The 15,664-nt window shown below is 38.8% G+C and overlaps 1 protein-coding gene across 1 annotated transcript in view; it reads left to right on the top strand.

Annotated features, from left to right (window-relative positions):
• Nucleotides 1–15,664, top strand: part of Dhc1 (dynein axonemal heavy chain 1) — a 620,756-nt gene that overhangs the window by 412,024 nt on the left and 193,068 nt on the right. The window contains exons 54-55 of the mRNA XM_090390121.1: nt 2,988–3,133; nt 14,034–14,249. Coding sequence (XP_090246247.1) covers nt 2,988–3,133; nt 14,034–14,249 — 362 coding nt within the window. The remainder of the gene's footprint in view (nt 1–2,987; nt 3,134–14,033; nt 14,250–15,664) is intronic.

Genomic DNA, 15,664 nt, shown 5'->3' with positions numbered 1-15,664 from the left:
CACACATTTTTCTTCTCTGCCACGAGCCTCATTAATTCATCTGATATCCATTTGGGCCTAAACCAAGAACAATATTTCTTATCTGGAACAAAATGCATAGTAGCGTACAAGATTATTTCCTTGAATGCTTCCCATGTAGAATTTGCTGTTGGTAGCATCATCAGTTGTTCCCACTGTATAGAATTTCAAAAATCTCTGAGACCACTGTAGTCACCTTTACGAAAGCAAAAACCCTTCCCTTTACCCCTGATGGCAGTTACATCTTTAAGTAAATCCCACATCAGTACACTGTGATCGCTGCCGCCTAGTGGTTCCTTTATCTGTAAATTCTTAATGCATAAATAATCACTGTTGATAATCAGATCAAGAGTGTTACTCCCTCTGGTTGCCTCTCTAACATGCTGCTGTAGAAAACAGTCCTCCTATAAATCCACAAAAGCCTTGCTAGTGTGCAAATGACCAACCCACAAGTTCCAGTCAATATCAGGTGCCTCCGTAGCCAGGTGGGAAGGAGCAGCACTGCGTAGCACATGCTTCTTGATTAGACCAGGGTTCCAGCCCGTCACCACTAAATACAGAGGATGCGGAAAGGTCAGGGAATGACCACTGCATATCCCGGAGCAATATGGCCTTAGTTGCTAATGCCCCTAAAAACCAAATAACAAACATAACAAACCAGTCAATATCTGGGAAGTTAAAATCCTTCATTATAAGACACTCTGATTTACTATCCCACTCTATTTCTCTGTACAATTTTTCATTTTACTTATCAGAGTCATTAGGCCTAAAACAAACTCCTACCCTCATTTTTCCTTTCCCAGTGCTTATGTCACACCAAACTGACTCAACATTGCACTGTCCATCTATATCAACTGGATGCACTTCCTTAGATTTTATGTTTTTCTTAGCTAACAGCATAACTCCTCCTACCGTCCTATCCTGTCTATCCTTTCTGTACACATTGTACTCCCCAAATTCCAATTCTACACTGGTTATATCTGTGTGAAACCTGACATCCCAACAATATCCACCTTCGATGTCTTGCTAATGTCTCTGATATCCCAACAATATCTCCGAAAAATGTCTCTGATATCCCAACAATATCCACTTTCGATGTCTTGACTAGCACTTCAAATTCATCATCTGCATTTTATGCACCTGTATTTACATGCACCTGTTCTTACTCTTAGTTACTCTAACACAGCCCATGTATTTACTTGTTTCATGATTCCCAGCAGTTCCTGAAATCCCCAGCTACTTTCTTTATTGTTAGAATGTGGGTAAGGTTTAATATAAAAGTATTGTTAAATAGAGTAAGAGAACTGTTTCCTTTTAAGATTGTACACTAAATGCTGCTGCATTTCATCATGTGTTTGTTTGATGTTTCGTGTTTATATATTTTTTTATTCTCTGCCATACTGCATATTGAAACTCAGATAATGTTACATGTTTTTCTTTCATGTTTGTATTGTGTGTGAATTTACAAATAAAGAAGTGTAATAGCCGACATATTCAAATCACTTCATCTGTACACTTCATCTGTATTTTACTCTTTTCATTGTAAATTTATTTTTATTACATTTTAATTATCTATAAACAATATACACCAATGAGCCAGAACATTATAAATACCTACCTAATATGATGTTGGTCCTCCATGTGCAGCCAAAACAGCTCGTACCCAGCGAGGCATGGAAGCTACAAGATTTCCAAATGTGTCTTGTGGTATCTGGTACCAACTTGTAACCAGTAGATCCTCTAACTTCTGTAAGGTCCATGGTCTCAACCATGGACCTTACAGAAGACGCCGCAGATCGGAGTTGCTGTTCCAACACAAACCACAGATGCTCGATGGGATTGATGTCTGGGGAATTTGGAAGCCAAGGCAATACCTGGAAGTCTTCGTCATGTTCAGCAAACCAGTCTCAAACAATCCGGGTGGCATGGCATGGCACATTATCCTTCTGAAAGACGGCACCACCAGAGGGGAAGATCGTTGCCATGAAAGGGTGTACCTGGTCAGCAAAGATGTTTAGGTAGGTGGTAGACATCAGAGTGCCCGGCACATGGATGACTGGACACATGGTATCCCAGCAGAACATCGCCCAAAGCATGACACTGTCACCGCCAGCTTGTTTTTGTCCCACGGTGCATCCAGGTGCCATCACTTCTCCAGGTAAATGACGCACACATGCCCAACCATCCACATGGTGCAACAGGAAATATGATTCATAGGACCAGACAACCTTCTTCCAATCACTCAAGGTCCAGTTTCAATGCTCGCATGCCCATTGTAGGTGCTGTCGCTGGTGAACCATGGTTAGCATGGGCACTCGGAGTGGCCTGCAGCTATACAGCCCCATTTTCAGTGGGGTTCGATGTACTGTGTGTTGTGCCACATTACTCCCATCACCAGCATTCCAATTACTGGCGAGTCGCCCCACAGTCGCCCTTCTGTTGCCATGTACCATCCGGGAGAGCCTTCACTCACCTCGAGCATTGATGAGCCGTGGTCGTCCAACACCTCGCCAGCAGTTCATGGGTTTCCCCTCCTCAGACCACTTTCAGTAGGTACTAACCATGGCTGACCATAAGCACCCCATCAGCCATGCCATTTCGGATATGCTCTGACCCAGTTGTCTGGCCATTGTCAAACTTGCTTAAGTCCACTGCCTTTTCCATCTGAAGAACAAGCACTGATTAACACTGATTAACAGAGCTCAGTATCGGGTGTTTTTTATACCATGTTCCGACCTGTGCATGTGCTGTAGTTCAGCTGCAGTTGCTTCGATTTGCATAACAACCTGCTGGTAATAATGGTTTGGGCTCATCGGTGTATGTGTACACTGTTTTGAAAATAGTATATTTCAAATACTGTAAATAAAAATGCTGTATTTAAAAATATATTTTTATCTGTGTGTAATATAGCACATATTTTCAGTCATAAATGTGATTTGCGATCGATATTCTACTTTCTTGTGATTCAGCCACAGTTCGTAAGCTGGGCAGGCCCCCACATTTAATCATGAGGGTGATGGACTGTGTCCTCCTGTTGTTTCAAAGACGGCTTCAACCAACTCAAGTGGATCCAGAAAGAAAGTGTGTAAAGCCTTCTTGGGAAGAGTCCCTGAAGGTAGCATTTGACCTATACTAAATTAGTTCTTATGTTTTTTAAATGCAAAATGGAAACTGCAGTGTTTGGCACATTCTTTGTTAATATGATGAATGAAATACATATAAAAGTTGTTATTTATATAAATAAATTCTTACAGTATAAAATGTTTTTCTGCTGGATTGTACTCATTATATATAATTTAATTTACATAATATTACAAATAACTTGGCTTTATTCTGGCACCTCCGTAGCCAGGTGGGAAGAAGCAGCAGTGCATAGCACACACTTCTTGATTAGACCGGGGTTCGAACCCGTCACCACCAAATACGGAGGATGTGGAAAGGTCAGGGAATGATCACCGCATATCCCGGAGCAATATGGCCTTAGTTGCTAATGCTCCTAAAAATCAAATAACAAACAAACAAACAGCTTTATTCTGTGAAGAATTTACAGGAATAAACATGATCTTTTGGCAATCCTTTGGTAACATGCAACTTACCAGCTTACTCTGTCTTGGGATGTCATTCCCACACCTTGAATTGTGCTTCTAGAAATCCTCTGTTGTTTGTTAGACTACACTTTATGCTTAGCAGTGGAAGGATCTGGAATTCAAATTTCATTGATGACTATATGAGCCTTTTTCTAGTTTTTTAAAATTTTATTTTGTGGTGAGTTAGTGTCATGTAGTAGGATAAAAATGTTTTATCAAAGTGCACAAAAGTAAAAGTGTTCTTTATAATATATATGCACTTAGAGACACAGTACACTGATGTGCGATTGCCTAAATTCCCTTTATTCTAGTCTTAAACAGCCCAACTTCCCTTCCCAATCTACTCAAGTTTTTATAACACAGCAGTTCAGTTTTGCTATATAACTTTTCTGTAGGTATTTCCATAGCATTTATTCTCCCAAATGCAATTGTAATTTCTCTGCTTTCTTCTAAAATACCTTGCTGTATGTGGGATAGCAAGGTATTTAAACAGAGATTCCATACAGATGATGTTAAACATATGGTACTCTTGATCTGGTTATCAGCAGTGATTCTACATGCAGTAAGAATTTGCAGGTAAAAAACTCACTCGGTGGCAGTGATCACAGTGTATAATATGGAATTTAATTAAAGATATAACTACTGTCAAGGGTAAAGGGAAAGGCTTTTGCTTTCATAAGGGTGACTGCAGGGGTCTCGAACAGTTTTTAAATTCTATGCAGTGGTAATGATGTTACAAACAGCAAATTCTAAATAAGCATTCGGGAAGTAATCATAGAAGCTACTAGGCTTTTCATGCCAATGAAAATAGACAGTTCAAGACTTAGACCTAAATGGATGTCAGATGAATTATTAAGACGCACGGAACAGAAGAAAAGTGCATGGGATGCATATAAAAAATCAGGTGATAGAGAAGCCTATGGTATATATATATATTAGTTTGTAATCAATTCCAGAGAATTTTTTCATTTTTGAGTTGTAAGCTGAATATAAATAATTAAGCATATGAACAAATTATCTCACTATAACCTTGACAGAATTGCAATTTTTGGCAAAATATAAAGATTTTCTGCTATGAGAAGCTGTGGTGATGTCTAATAAAATTTGTAGTAGTAGTAGTAGTAGTAGTAGTGGCATGTGATGCAAGAAAGAAAGTGTATGAGCTTATGCAGCATCAGCCAAAAAAAAATCACACCATGTCCTCCAAATGCCTATCCAGTTCCTCCTTAAATTTATTTAACCTGTCAACTTCCACAACAACAGATGGAAGTTTGTTCCAGCAATTAACCACCCGCTGGCTAAAGGCAAATTTCCGCACATCTGTTCTACATCTGTCTTTTCTTAATTTGAATTTATGCCCCCTTAAGTTCATAATCTGAACAAGTGGAAGGATCCCATCAGAATTCAGCATGCTCAACCCATTCAAGGACTTATACACCTCAATCAGATCACTGTGCAGGTGCCTAGTCTCCAGCCACTGCAATTTGCAGAACTTAAGCCTCTCTTACCAAGAGAGGCTTAAGTTCTTCTACCCTTCATTCCCCTCAACAATCTTGTTGCCCTTCTCTGTACACGCTCAAGCATATCTACATCCTTCCTAAAATGAGGCCTCCAGACCTGTAAGAAGTACTCAAGACATGGCCTGACCATTGCCTTATACAAAGGGACAATTACCTCCTCCTCCCTGCTAGCAAAATTCTTATATATCATTGACAAAACCCCATGACCTGCCCTGGCAGCCTGTCTGCATTGCTCAGAAAACTTCATATCTGACTGCACAATTGCTCCTAGGTCTTTTTCATTTTCTACCACCTTAAGTGTAGTACCACACAATTGGTATGTTTCTCTGGGGATACTTCTACCCATATGCAGTACTTTGCATTTATCAAGGTTAAACTTCAGTTGCCACTTCTTAGCCCATCTGCCCAAATTATCTAGATCCTGTTGCAGTAGCACAATGCTATTACTGTCATTAACAACCCTGCCAACTGGGTTGGCAGGGTTGTTGTAAATATACAAAACAACAGAGGACCCAAGACCGAACTCTGTGGGACTCTACTAATAACATTAGTCCACGAAGAGCAGCACCCATTAATTACCACCCTCGGTCTTCTCCCACTCAATCATCCTTTTATCCATTGTAGCAACTTACCCTTAATACCATTCTGCTCCAATTTGTACAATAGTCTTCCATGCGCAACAGTGTCAAAAGCTTTCCTGAAATCCAAATATATGATATCAAAATTATTTTTTGCATCCAGTTCCTTTGTAACCGCATCATAATATCCTATCAAATTTGTCAGACAAGACTTTCCCTTAACAAACCCATGCTGTGTCTGAATTATTGCTGCAGCCTTGTCTAGATGATCCTGCAATGCATCTTTAACCAGTGACTCCATTATTTTACCCATTATTGTTTATGATTATTTCTCCACATTAACTCAGTATAAAATGTTCATGCTGGTTTAATAATTTACTAATTAATAAAATTAAATATAATGGTAAAGTCATTCTCAGTTCATAAAGTTTGGATCTGCTTAAGTCTCTCTGGAACTAAACAGATACTTTAAATTCATCTATATCTACTAAAATTATCGTATTACACGTCCTTAGAAAGCAAATCTCTGATCTGTAATATCAGAGATTTATTTAATACTATTCTATTTTTTAATCTTTTGATCAAATATCACATATTGTGGCTAATTATGACACAGTAAAACCCTCATGTCAGAAAACCTATTCTTATTGTTTATTACAAATCTAATTTGGGTCGAATATAAGATCACATATTATCAGCGATTTTTTGTGTGATCCAGATGGCATTTCACTAATAAAATGGAAACATATTCAATTGATATCTTACTTTATCTTGCAATTTTTTCAGGCTCTCTTTCTGTACAGGAGATTATTTACTGTATCTTTTACTGTTTCTATCATAAAATGGGGAACTAGGCATGCTATCCAAAATAAATAAATAAATAAATTTTCTGTTTATACTCCGGGACGACCAAATGGTCAGAGTAGTTCACAAGATAGACAGATTACAAGAAACAGTACCGTATTCAGTAGTCACGGGCTTGAACCCCGGTCACTCAAAGCACATGTACTTATGCACCCGCGCGCCTGACCACTAGGCGCGCGGGTGCATAAGTACATAATGCATAATGATATCCTTTGGAGATATGAGAGTGCAGAATGTCATGTCATGTAACAATATTGTACAAGTTAAGTATGTTTACTTATAGTAGTGTAGAGATTCTGATTTGTTTAGAAGTTGTTGGTAAAGGTATAACCCATGCTCAAGTACAAAAGGCAAAGACTTGCATTCTGTTTTTTTTTTTTTTCCCTTATGGGAATGATAAAATATTGGTCACTGACCAATGCTGAATTTTGTATATTATTTAAAAAAAGTCTCCATCTGATACGTTTTTGTTGTTACAGCAAAAAAATGGTGAGGACTTGATGAAACATGGCCAACTGTTGTCACATAGGCATTTTTGTGAGGATTGTGAAAGTCTGAGATAATTTTTTAAGTGGTTTCTCCTCAACTTCAGTTAATGATACAAATATCAAATCGTGTGGCTTTATTGACAAAGGTGATAGATGTGAAAGTGTGGAGATTATAAATGATGATAAACCAACCGTTTAAATTAACATAGTTTAATATTTACAAAAACAATGGATACTATAAAATAATCTATTTACAATGACTAACTTACTATTCATTATGATAAAATACAATAAAATAAAATGAGAAGTTAAAATACAATAAAATATAAATCTTAAAAGCGTTAAAACTGTGCAATTGTAGCTTTTGGGGGTGCCTGCCTCCTTTCACAACACAGTACATTAAGCAACACATCCTTAAGTATCAGGTTTACAGCACACGTGGTTGACCAGGCGCATGAGCAGGGTATTCTCCATGTATACCAGAACCGGAAGCTGCTCGGGGGCGTGGCAGGCAGATATGTTCATCTTTTGCAAGGATTACAGCCTCGAAAAGGGGGTGAAGCCAAACACCCCTATCTCTATTCATGGTATTACTTTCAGATGAACCAATCCACAAGCTCTTGAGCCACTTTCGGTCCCAGAATTTATGCATCCAGTCAAGGATGACAGCATTCTCTGGGGAGACCCGGTGTTGTTTTTCCCAAAAATGCTCAGCAATAGCAGACTTGCTAAACTCTGCGGTCTGTATAGCCCTCGTGTGTTCCCCCAGATGATCTTTGAGCAGCCATCCTGTTCCCCCCCCCACATAATTCTCCCCACAATCCGGGCATTTTATCTCGTATATGACCCCACTGCTGAAATCCCTTGCAATGGGGTCCTTAACCTGCAACACTACTGTGTGCAACCTCCGACCCGGAAGTTGCACACAGGGATAACCACATTTCATAAGGTCCGCCAAGATTTGTCCGATTTCTTTTTCTCTCTCCTCAGGGGCACTACAGTGCATCCCAACCCTATCCAGAAGTGCCTTAGCGACGCTATTCTTATGTTGTAAAGTCTGTGCCAACTTGTATTGGGTGTACTGGCTCCTACACATTGGCTTCCTATAGACTGTGGTCTTAAGTCTAGAGCCTTCTCTGTACACCATTACATCCAGGAATGGGAGGCATGATCTACTTCTACCTCTGAGGTAAACTTTATGAACGGAGAGAAACCATTGAGAAAACAAAGCACATCCTCTTCTCTCCCCTTCTGAACAATAGTGAACATGTCATCCACGTATCTTTTCCACTTCTGCATAGGGAACTCCAATCTTTCAAAGATTCTATTTTCTAATTCTTCCATAGCTAAGTTCGCAACAATAGCGCTAATGGGAGAACCCATAGCTGTGCCGTGAACCTGCTTGTACATCACCCCTTGAAATACCATAGTGGTACTCGAGAGGCACAATTCTATACCACAGCAGATATCTTCCATATTTAAATGAGACCTAGCACTTAAGTATCATCTTTTTGCAGTGCCATTTTAACACATTGGACTCCATGATTTATAGGGATACACGTAGGGATAGATTAATTGGTTTGTCGTTAGACAATATTAGTAGTAGACTATCACCTATGCATTTATTACTCATTAGGAGGCTAGTCTTGGATAAAGCTAATAGGATCACAGATACATATAGACAGAGACACATTAACAAGTTCAGTGCACTACTAGAGGAGTAGGTAATTATAAATAGGGATAATAGTACGAATTTTATTTATAATATAAGTGGTAAACTACTAACCAAAGAACAAGAGGGAGTACTAGGCCTAGGACCCAAGTTTGCCCTTTTACCCTCTAAACCACCAGTCGCTGAGATAGCTATGGGCATTGAAAGGGCAATCGGCAAATTGCCGGAGTCTGTTGCTAATCAAATCCGTGTAAACACCTCAGCCGTTCTGTGCCAGGCAAGAACAGGTGTAAGTAACATTACTCATAGTCAGAAGAAGGCATTGAATGAGCTTAAACTGGATGATGAAATCATAGTCCTACCGACTGATAAGGGTAACATTAACAGTAGTAAAGTGTAAAGTGTGTTTAGTGTCAAGCGGCACCAGGGGTTTCCCCATCTCCGCATTGCTTGCATTGTGATGGGTGTGCCAGTTTACTGGAAATGCCAGAGATTCAAAAGTGTATAGATATTGTACATGTGTAGTGTCATGTACCATTGTTCATCTGGTCATTTAGCCTCTGGACCCCTACTGATGCCCAATGTTGCTCCACTTTTGCCCCGTGGAGGCAGACCAGGAAACACCAGTAGACTAAGATTAACTCTGGCAGTCCTGCCATCTAATTTCCTGAGATTTCAGTAGTATTAAATAAAGAGGATTACCATAGGAAAGCCCTAGATTTGTTACAAGATAGTGCTACATATAAGATCATCCAAAGAAATCCATTAGCCAACCTGGAACGGCACTTCAACAAGATTTTGCAGCAGTGGTTGAAAACAGGGAAGATTTCTAAAGAGATGTTTTGGTCCATGCATGCTACGGGATGTCAACTTCCTAGGTTTTATGGGCTACCAAAAATGCACAAAGTAGGGGTCCCATTATTAAGACCCATTGTTTCTTTTATTGGCAGCCCTACCTATGTTATGTCTAAATTTTTGACTAAGCTGAATTCCCCTATAGTGGGACGGTCTAGGTGCGTTTGATGTAGTGTCATTATTTACGTGTATCCCTATAAATCATGGAGTCCAATTTAAAATGGCCCTGCATAAAGATGGTACTTTAAGTGCTAGGTCTCATTTAAATATGGAAGATATCTGCTGTGGTGTAGAATTGTGCCTCTCGAGTACCACTATGGTATTTCAAGGGGTGATGTACAAGCAGGTTCACGGCACAGCTATGGGTTCTCCCATTAGCGCTATTGTTGTGAACCTAGCTATGGAAGAATTAGAAAATAGAATCTTTGAAAGATTGGAGTTCCCTATGCGGAAGTGGAAAAGATATGGGGATGACACATTCACTATTGTTCAGAAGGGGAGAGAAGAGGATGTGCTTTGTTTTCTCAATGGTTTCTCTCCATTCATAAAGTTTACCTCAGAGGTAGAAGTAGATGGTGCCCTCCCATTTCTGGATGTAATGGTGTACAGAGAAGGCTCTAGACTTCTCTGTACACCAAGAGAGGCTTAAGTTCTGCAAATTGTAGTGGCTGGAGACTAGGCACCTGCACGGTGATCTGATTGAGGTGTATAAGGCCTTGAATGGGTTGAGCACGCTGAATTCTGATGGGATCCTTCCACTTGTTCAGATTATGAACCTAAGGGGGCATAAATTCAAATTAAGAAAGGAAAGATGTAGAATAGATGTGTGGAAATTTGCCTTTAGCCAGCAGGTGGTTAATTGCTGGAACAAACTTCCATCTGTCGTTGTGGAAGTTGATAGGTTGAATAAATTTAAGGAGGAACTGGACAGGCATTTGGAGGGAATGGTGTGATTTTTTTTTTTTTTTTTTTGGCTGATGCTGCATAAGCTCATACACTTGCGTTCTTGCATCACATGCCACTACTACTACTTAAAACCACAGTCTATAGGAAGCCAATGTGTAGGAGCCAGTACACCCATTACAAGTCGGCGTAGACTTTACAACATAAGAATAGCTTCACTAAGGCACTTCTGGATAGGGTTGGGACGCATTGTAGTACCCCTGAGGAGAGAGAAAAAGAAATCGGACAAATCTCGGCGGACCTTATGAAATGCAGTTACCCCCAGAGGATCTTAGATAAATATAGTAGGGATGTGGAGCCTAGTCATAGAGTTCTGTCCATTCCCGTCACCACAGCTTACATTCCCTACTATCCAGGCCTTTCAGAACGTATTGCAAGGATATTCCGTTCTTACTAGGCACTCTGTGTGCAGCTTCCGGGTTGGAGGTTGCACACAGTAGTGTCGCAGGTTAAGGACCCCATTGCAATGGATTTCTGCAGTGGGGTCATATATGAGATCAAATGCCCAGATTGTGGGGAGAGTTATGTGGGGGAAACAGGACGGCAGCTCAAAGATCGTCTGGGGGAACACACAAGGGCTATATAGACCACAGAGTTTAGCAAGTCCACTAAGCATTTTTGGGAAAAACAACACCGGGTCTCACCAGAGAATGCTGTCATCCTTGACCGGGCGCATAAATTCTGGGACCGAAAGTGGCTCGAGAGCTTGTGGATTGGGTCATCTAAAAGTAATACCATGAATAGAGATAGGGGTGTTCGGCTTCACCCCCTTTTCGAGGCTGTAATCCTTGCAAAAGATGAACATATCTGCCTACCACGCCCCCTAGCCGCTTTTGGTTCTGGTATACACAGAGAATACACTGCTCATGCGCCTGGTCAACCACGTGTGCTGTGAACCTGATACTTAAGGATGTGTTGCTTAATGCAGTGTATTGTTGTGAAAGGAGGCAGGTGTCCCCGAAAGCTACAATTGCACAGTTTTAACACTTTTAAGATTTATATTTTATTGTATTTTAACTTCTCATTTTATTTTATTGTATTTTATCATAATGAATAGTAAGTCAGTCATTGTAAATAGATTATTTTATAGTATCCATTGTTTTTGTAAATATTAAACTATGTTAATTTAAACGGTTGGTGTATTAATTTAATATTGGGAACATGAACTTCCCCAACCTTAGAGGCCTTTTTGAAGAAATGATGATAAAGTTGGAATTTCTGTTTGAAGTTGCAATATCATCTTGAATCAACACTTGAACATGCATTACCTTGTCAATACGTTGTGCTTATATTTGATAGGGAAAAACAGGGCATGCAGATGATTTTATTGAATGATCTAATTGATTGTACTTGCAAAACGAATAGGTTTTTAGAGAAAATCATCACAGATGACAAGATTTTTTTCTATTCAGAAACAAATCTGTAAATACCACTTTGCCACTTTCAGTTTGATATTGTAGTGGTGGCAAATGATGCAAGAAAGCAAGGTTATATAGCATCAGCCAAAGCACATGCGCGCGCGCACACACACACACACACACACACACACACACACACACACACACACACACACACACACACACACACACACACACACACACACACACACACATTCTTACCCTCCAAAATTTTTTCTAGTTCTTCCTTGAATTTATTCAAACCTAGATGTAAGCCTATTCCAATAATCAACCACCCACTGGCTGACAGCAAACTTCCACACATCTATCCTGCAACCATCCTTCCTCAACTTAAATTTATGACCCCCTCATGTGTGTAGTCTCTGCAAGAGGAAGAATGCCATTCACATTCAGCTAATACTCAATCCATTCAAGGCCTTAAACACTTCAATCAGATCATCCTGCAGGTGCCTAGTTCCAGGCACTGAAATCTGCAGAACTGAAGCCTTTCTAGATAAGTGCAACCTTTTGTTTCCTTCACCAATCTGGTTGCCCTTCTCTGCATTGTTCCAGCAGATCTACATTCATCCTAAAATGAGGCCTCCAGACCTGTATACAATACTCTAGATGTGGCCTAACCATGGCCTTGTACAAAGGAATAATCACCTCCTTATCCCTGCTAGCAAAGTTTCTGTACATCATTTTCAAAACCTCATGAACTGTCCCGGAAGCATGTCTGCACTGCTCAGAGAATTTCATGTCTGACTGCACAATTAACCCCAGATTTTTTTCATTTTCTACTACCCTGAGTGTGGTTCCACACAGTTCATAAGTTACTCTGAAATTACTGCTACCCATATGCAGTACCTTGCATTTGGCAATGTTAAGCTTCAACTGCCATATTTTAGCCCATCAGCCTAACTTTTCTAGATCCTGGTGCAGTAGCATACCATCATTCCTGTCATTGGCCACCCTGCCAATCTTTGTTTCATCTGTAAATTTTAACATTAAGCCTGATATACCTTCATCAATATCATTATTGAAAACAACAATGGGTCCAGCACTGAACCCTGAGAGAACTCCACTGATAACTCCACGAAAAGCAGTGCCATTGATAACCACTCTCTGTCTTCTTCTGACATCACCATGATGTAAGAAATTCTGAGGAGGCAAAAATTGAGGCAAAGTGATGATATTGGAAGTTTTTATATTATCATAAAGGCATTATCCACCTTCAAATTCATATCAAGAGGCAGGACTTTGACCATAGTTCTGTATGTTGAAATACATATTATCTGTGAGTTGTAATCAAAAACAGTGAAATATACACCAAAGGACTTGCTTTTGCTATCTGACAATGTACACCAAATTATACAGTATTTTAGACATCTGCAAACAAAATTATTATTATTTTTTAATTATATAAGAGTAATAATGTTTTAACACAATCTGATATGACACATGGGGCAGCATAACAGCTGGTTGTCTCTTGCATTTTGTGGGCTATAGTTCCATTCCAATGATGGCCTTCATGGGTGTTTTTTCTTTATTATTGATAAAATTCATTTGAAGTGAGCTCTAAACTTTAAAATTTATTTGTTATATTTTGATAAAAAAAATTTCATTAAGCTAATTTGTTAAAGATATGCATAAAAATCAAATCAAATTACAAAATAAAATTACAAAACAAAATTAAGTTTGAAATTAGCAAAATTCACAATCAGAATCAATTACTTTGTGGTATTTTTTTTCTGATAAAATTATTTAAGTCTAGTAAGGTACTTTTGAATATAAATATATAATTGAAATCAGTGATTTTTCTTTTCAGTTGTATCATGGAGGAATCATGATTTCTCTGTGAAAGTTTCATGGGTTTCATGTAGTAGCATGTAATTATTTAATACTATTATTCACTGCCTGTTTGAAATAATGACTGCCATGTGCATCGGATTATTCACCAATAATAGATGGCTAGCAATCTCATTGAGCAAACCAAAATAACAGAAAAAATATTTCTTTCATATATAGTTTTGTTTTGAATAAGCTGCCTGTTAGTAAATGGAATATTAGAAGTAACATTTATGTTTTTAGTTCATGTCCAGTGCTAGTTTCCTTCAAGCCTTGCAAAATTTTCCTAAGGATACTATAAATGATGAGGTAGTTGAGTTACTGGATCCATATCTTAGGGCTGAAGATTATAACATGGAAACAGCCAAAAGGGTTTGTGGAGATGTAGCAGGTTTGCTTTCATGGACAAAGGCTATGGCTTTCTTTTTTGGCATCAACAAGGAAGTATTACCACTTAAAGTAAGTGAAGCATTCAGTATGTTAATATTGATGTTATTTGATTAGATTATAAAAAATAAATTACATGTATATTTTTAATAGTATACTGTATTTCCCCATGTATAAGATGCTCCCATGTATAAGATGCACCTTAATTTTGGGGCCCGAAATTTGAAAAAAAATGTATTACATAAAGTTATTGAACTCAAGTTTTATTCATCATAAAATTCATACAATTCCTCATAACTTGAATTCAGCACTGTACGAAAATCTTTTCTGAGCCATTTCTGGGCAGAACGTGGAAAAACGTAACCTAATATACCGGTAACAAGTGCGAAACAATGAGCACAAAGACAACAAGCACGAAAAAGCGGGAAATGCAAGTAAAAAAATCTACAACCACTGTATAAGACGCACCCAATTTTTTGACCCCAAATTTTTTGAAAAAAGGTGCGTCTTATACATGGGGAAATACGGTACTTAAGATATGCTGTAGAAATAAATATCTGTTTATTTGTAATAACCCCAGGGGCTCACATCTGGTGAGTATGGGCTTGGCACACCCAGGGTCTTGAGCTGGAATCATCAATCTTCTTTTCTTGGTGATTCCCCTCTCTCATTCTCTCTCTCTCTCTCTCTGGGTAATTCAAAAAAAAATTTTTTTTGGCTGGTGCAGCATAAGCCTCAGTCTTCGTTGTACCATATGGCTAATATTAATAATAATAATAATAATAACATGAAATACATTATGAATACAAATAATTACTGAACAAATGCAAATTTGTTTCGTTTAACTCTAATCTTTTACATTCTTCCTGCTCTGGAGAAGGAAGATAAATTTTTCATTTACAGAAGAACAATTTATTGATATATGGGAGCTTTTGAAAAGTTCATGTCCAGATTATAAAAGGGTAGTGGTACAAAAAATTTCTGTACTTAATGTATAACACTTCAAATAGTAACCCACCAAGTTTCATGCAGTTTCAATATCTTTTTTTTAATTACAGGTCCTGGAATTACCAGTTTATGTGAATGAGGAAAGGTGGAAAAAAATCAGTCACTGTGCAGTCATTCAGTATTTGAAAAAAAAAAAAAAGGACTAACGCTAAAGGCAAGTTACGAAGGTATGGTTATGACATTGGAGGAGGATGCCCTCCTTCCCCGGCGCCTCCGTAGCCAGGTGGGAAGGAGCAGCAGTGCTTTACACGCTTCTTGATTAGACCGGGGTTCGAGCCCGTCACCACCAAATACGGAGGATGCAGAAAGGTCAGGGAATGACCACCGCATATCCCGGAGCAATATGGCCTTAGTTGCTAATGCTCCTAAAAACCAAATAACAACAACAATAACAACCCTCCTTCCTATTCCATGGTTAAGTGGGCAGCAAAATTTAAACAAGGGAAGAAGAGCATGAAAGATGACTTACACTGTGGAAG

Source organism: Mastigoproctus giganteus, chromosome 2 (assembly GCF_048544385.1).
Source record: "Mastigoproctus giganteus isolate SK-2022 chromosome 2, ASM4854438v1, whole genome shotgun sequence".
Lineage (NCBI taxonomy): Eukaryota > Metazoa > Arthropoda > Arachnida > Uropygi > Thelyphonidae > Mastigoproctus > Mastigoproctus giganteus.
The sequence above is the reverse complement of the archived record's forward strand: the minus strand, read 5'-3'. Positions and strand labels throughout refer to the sequence as shown.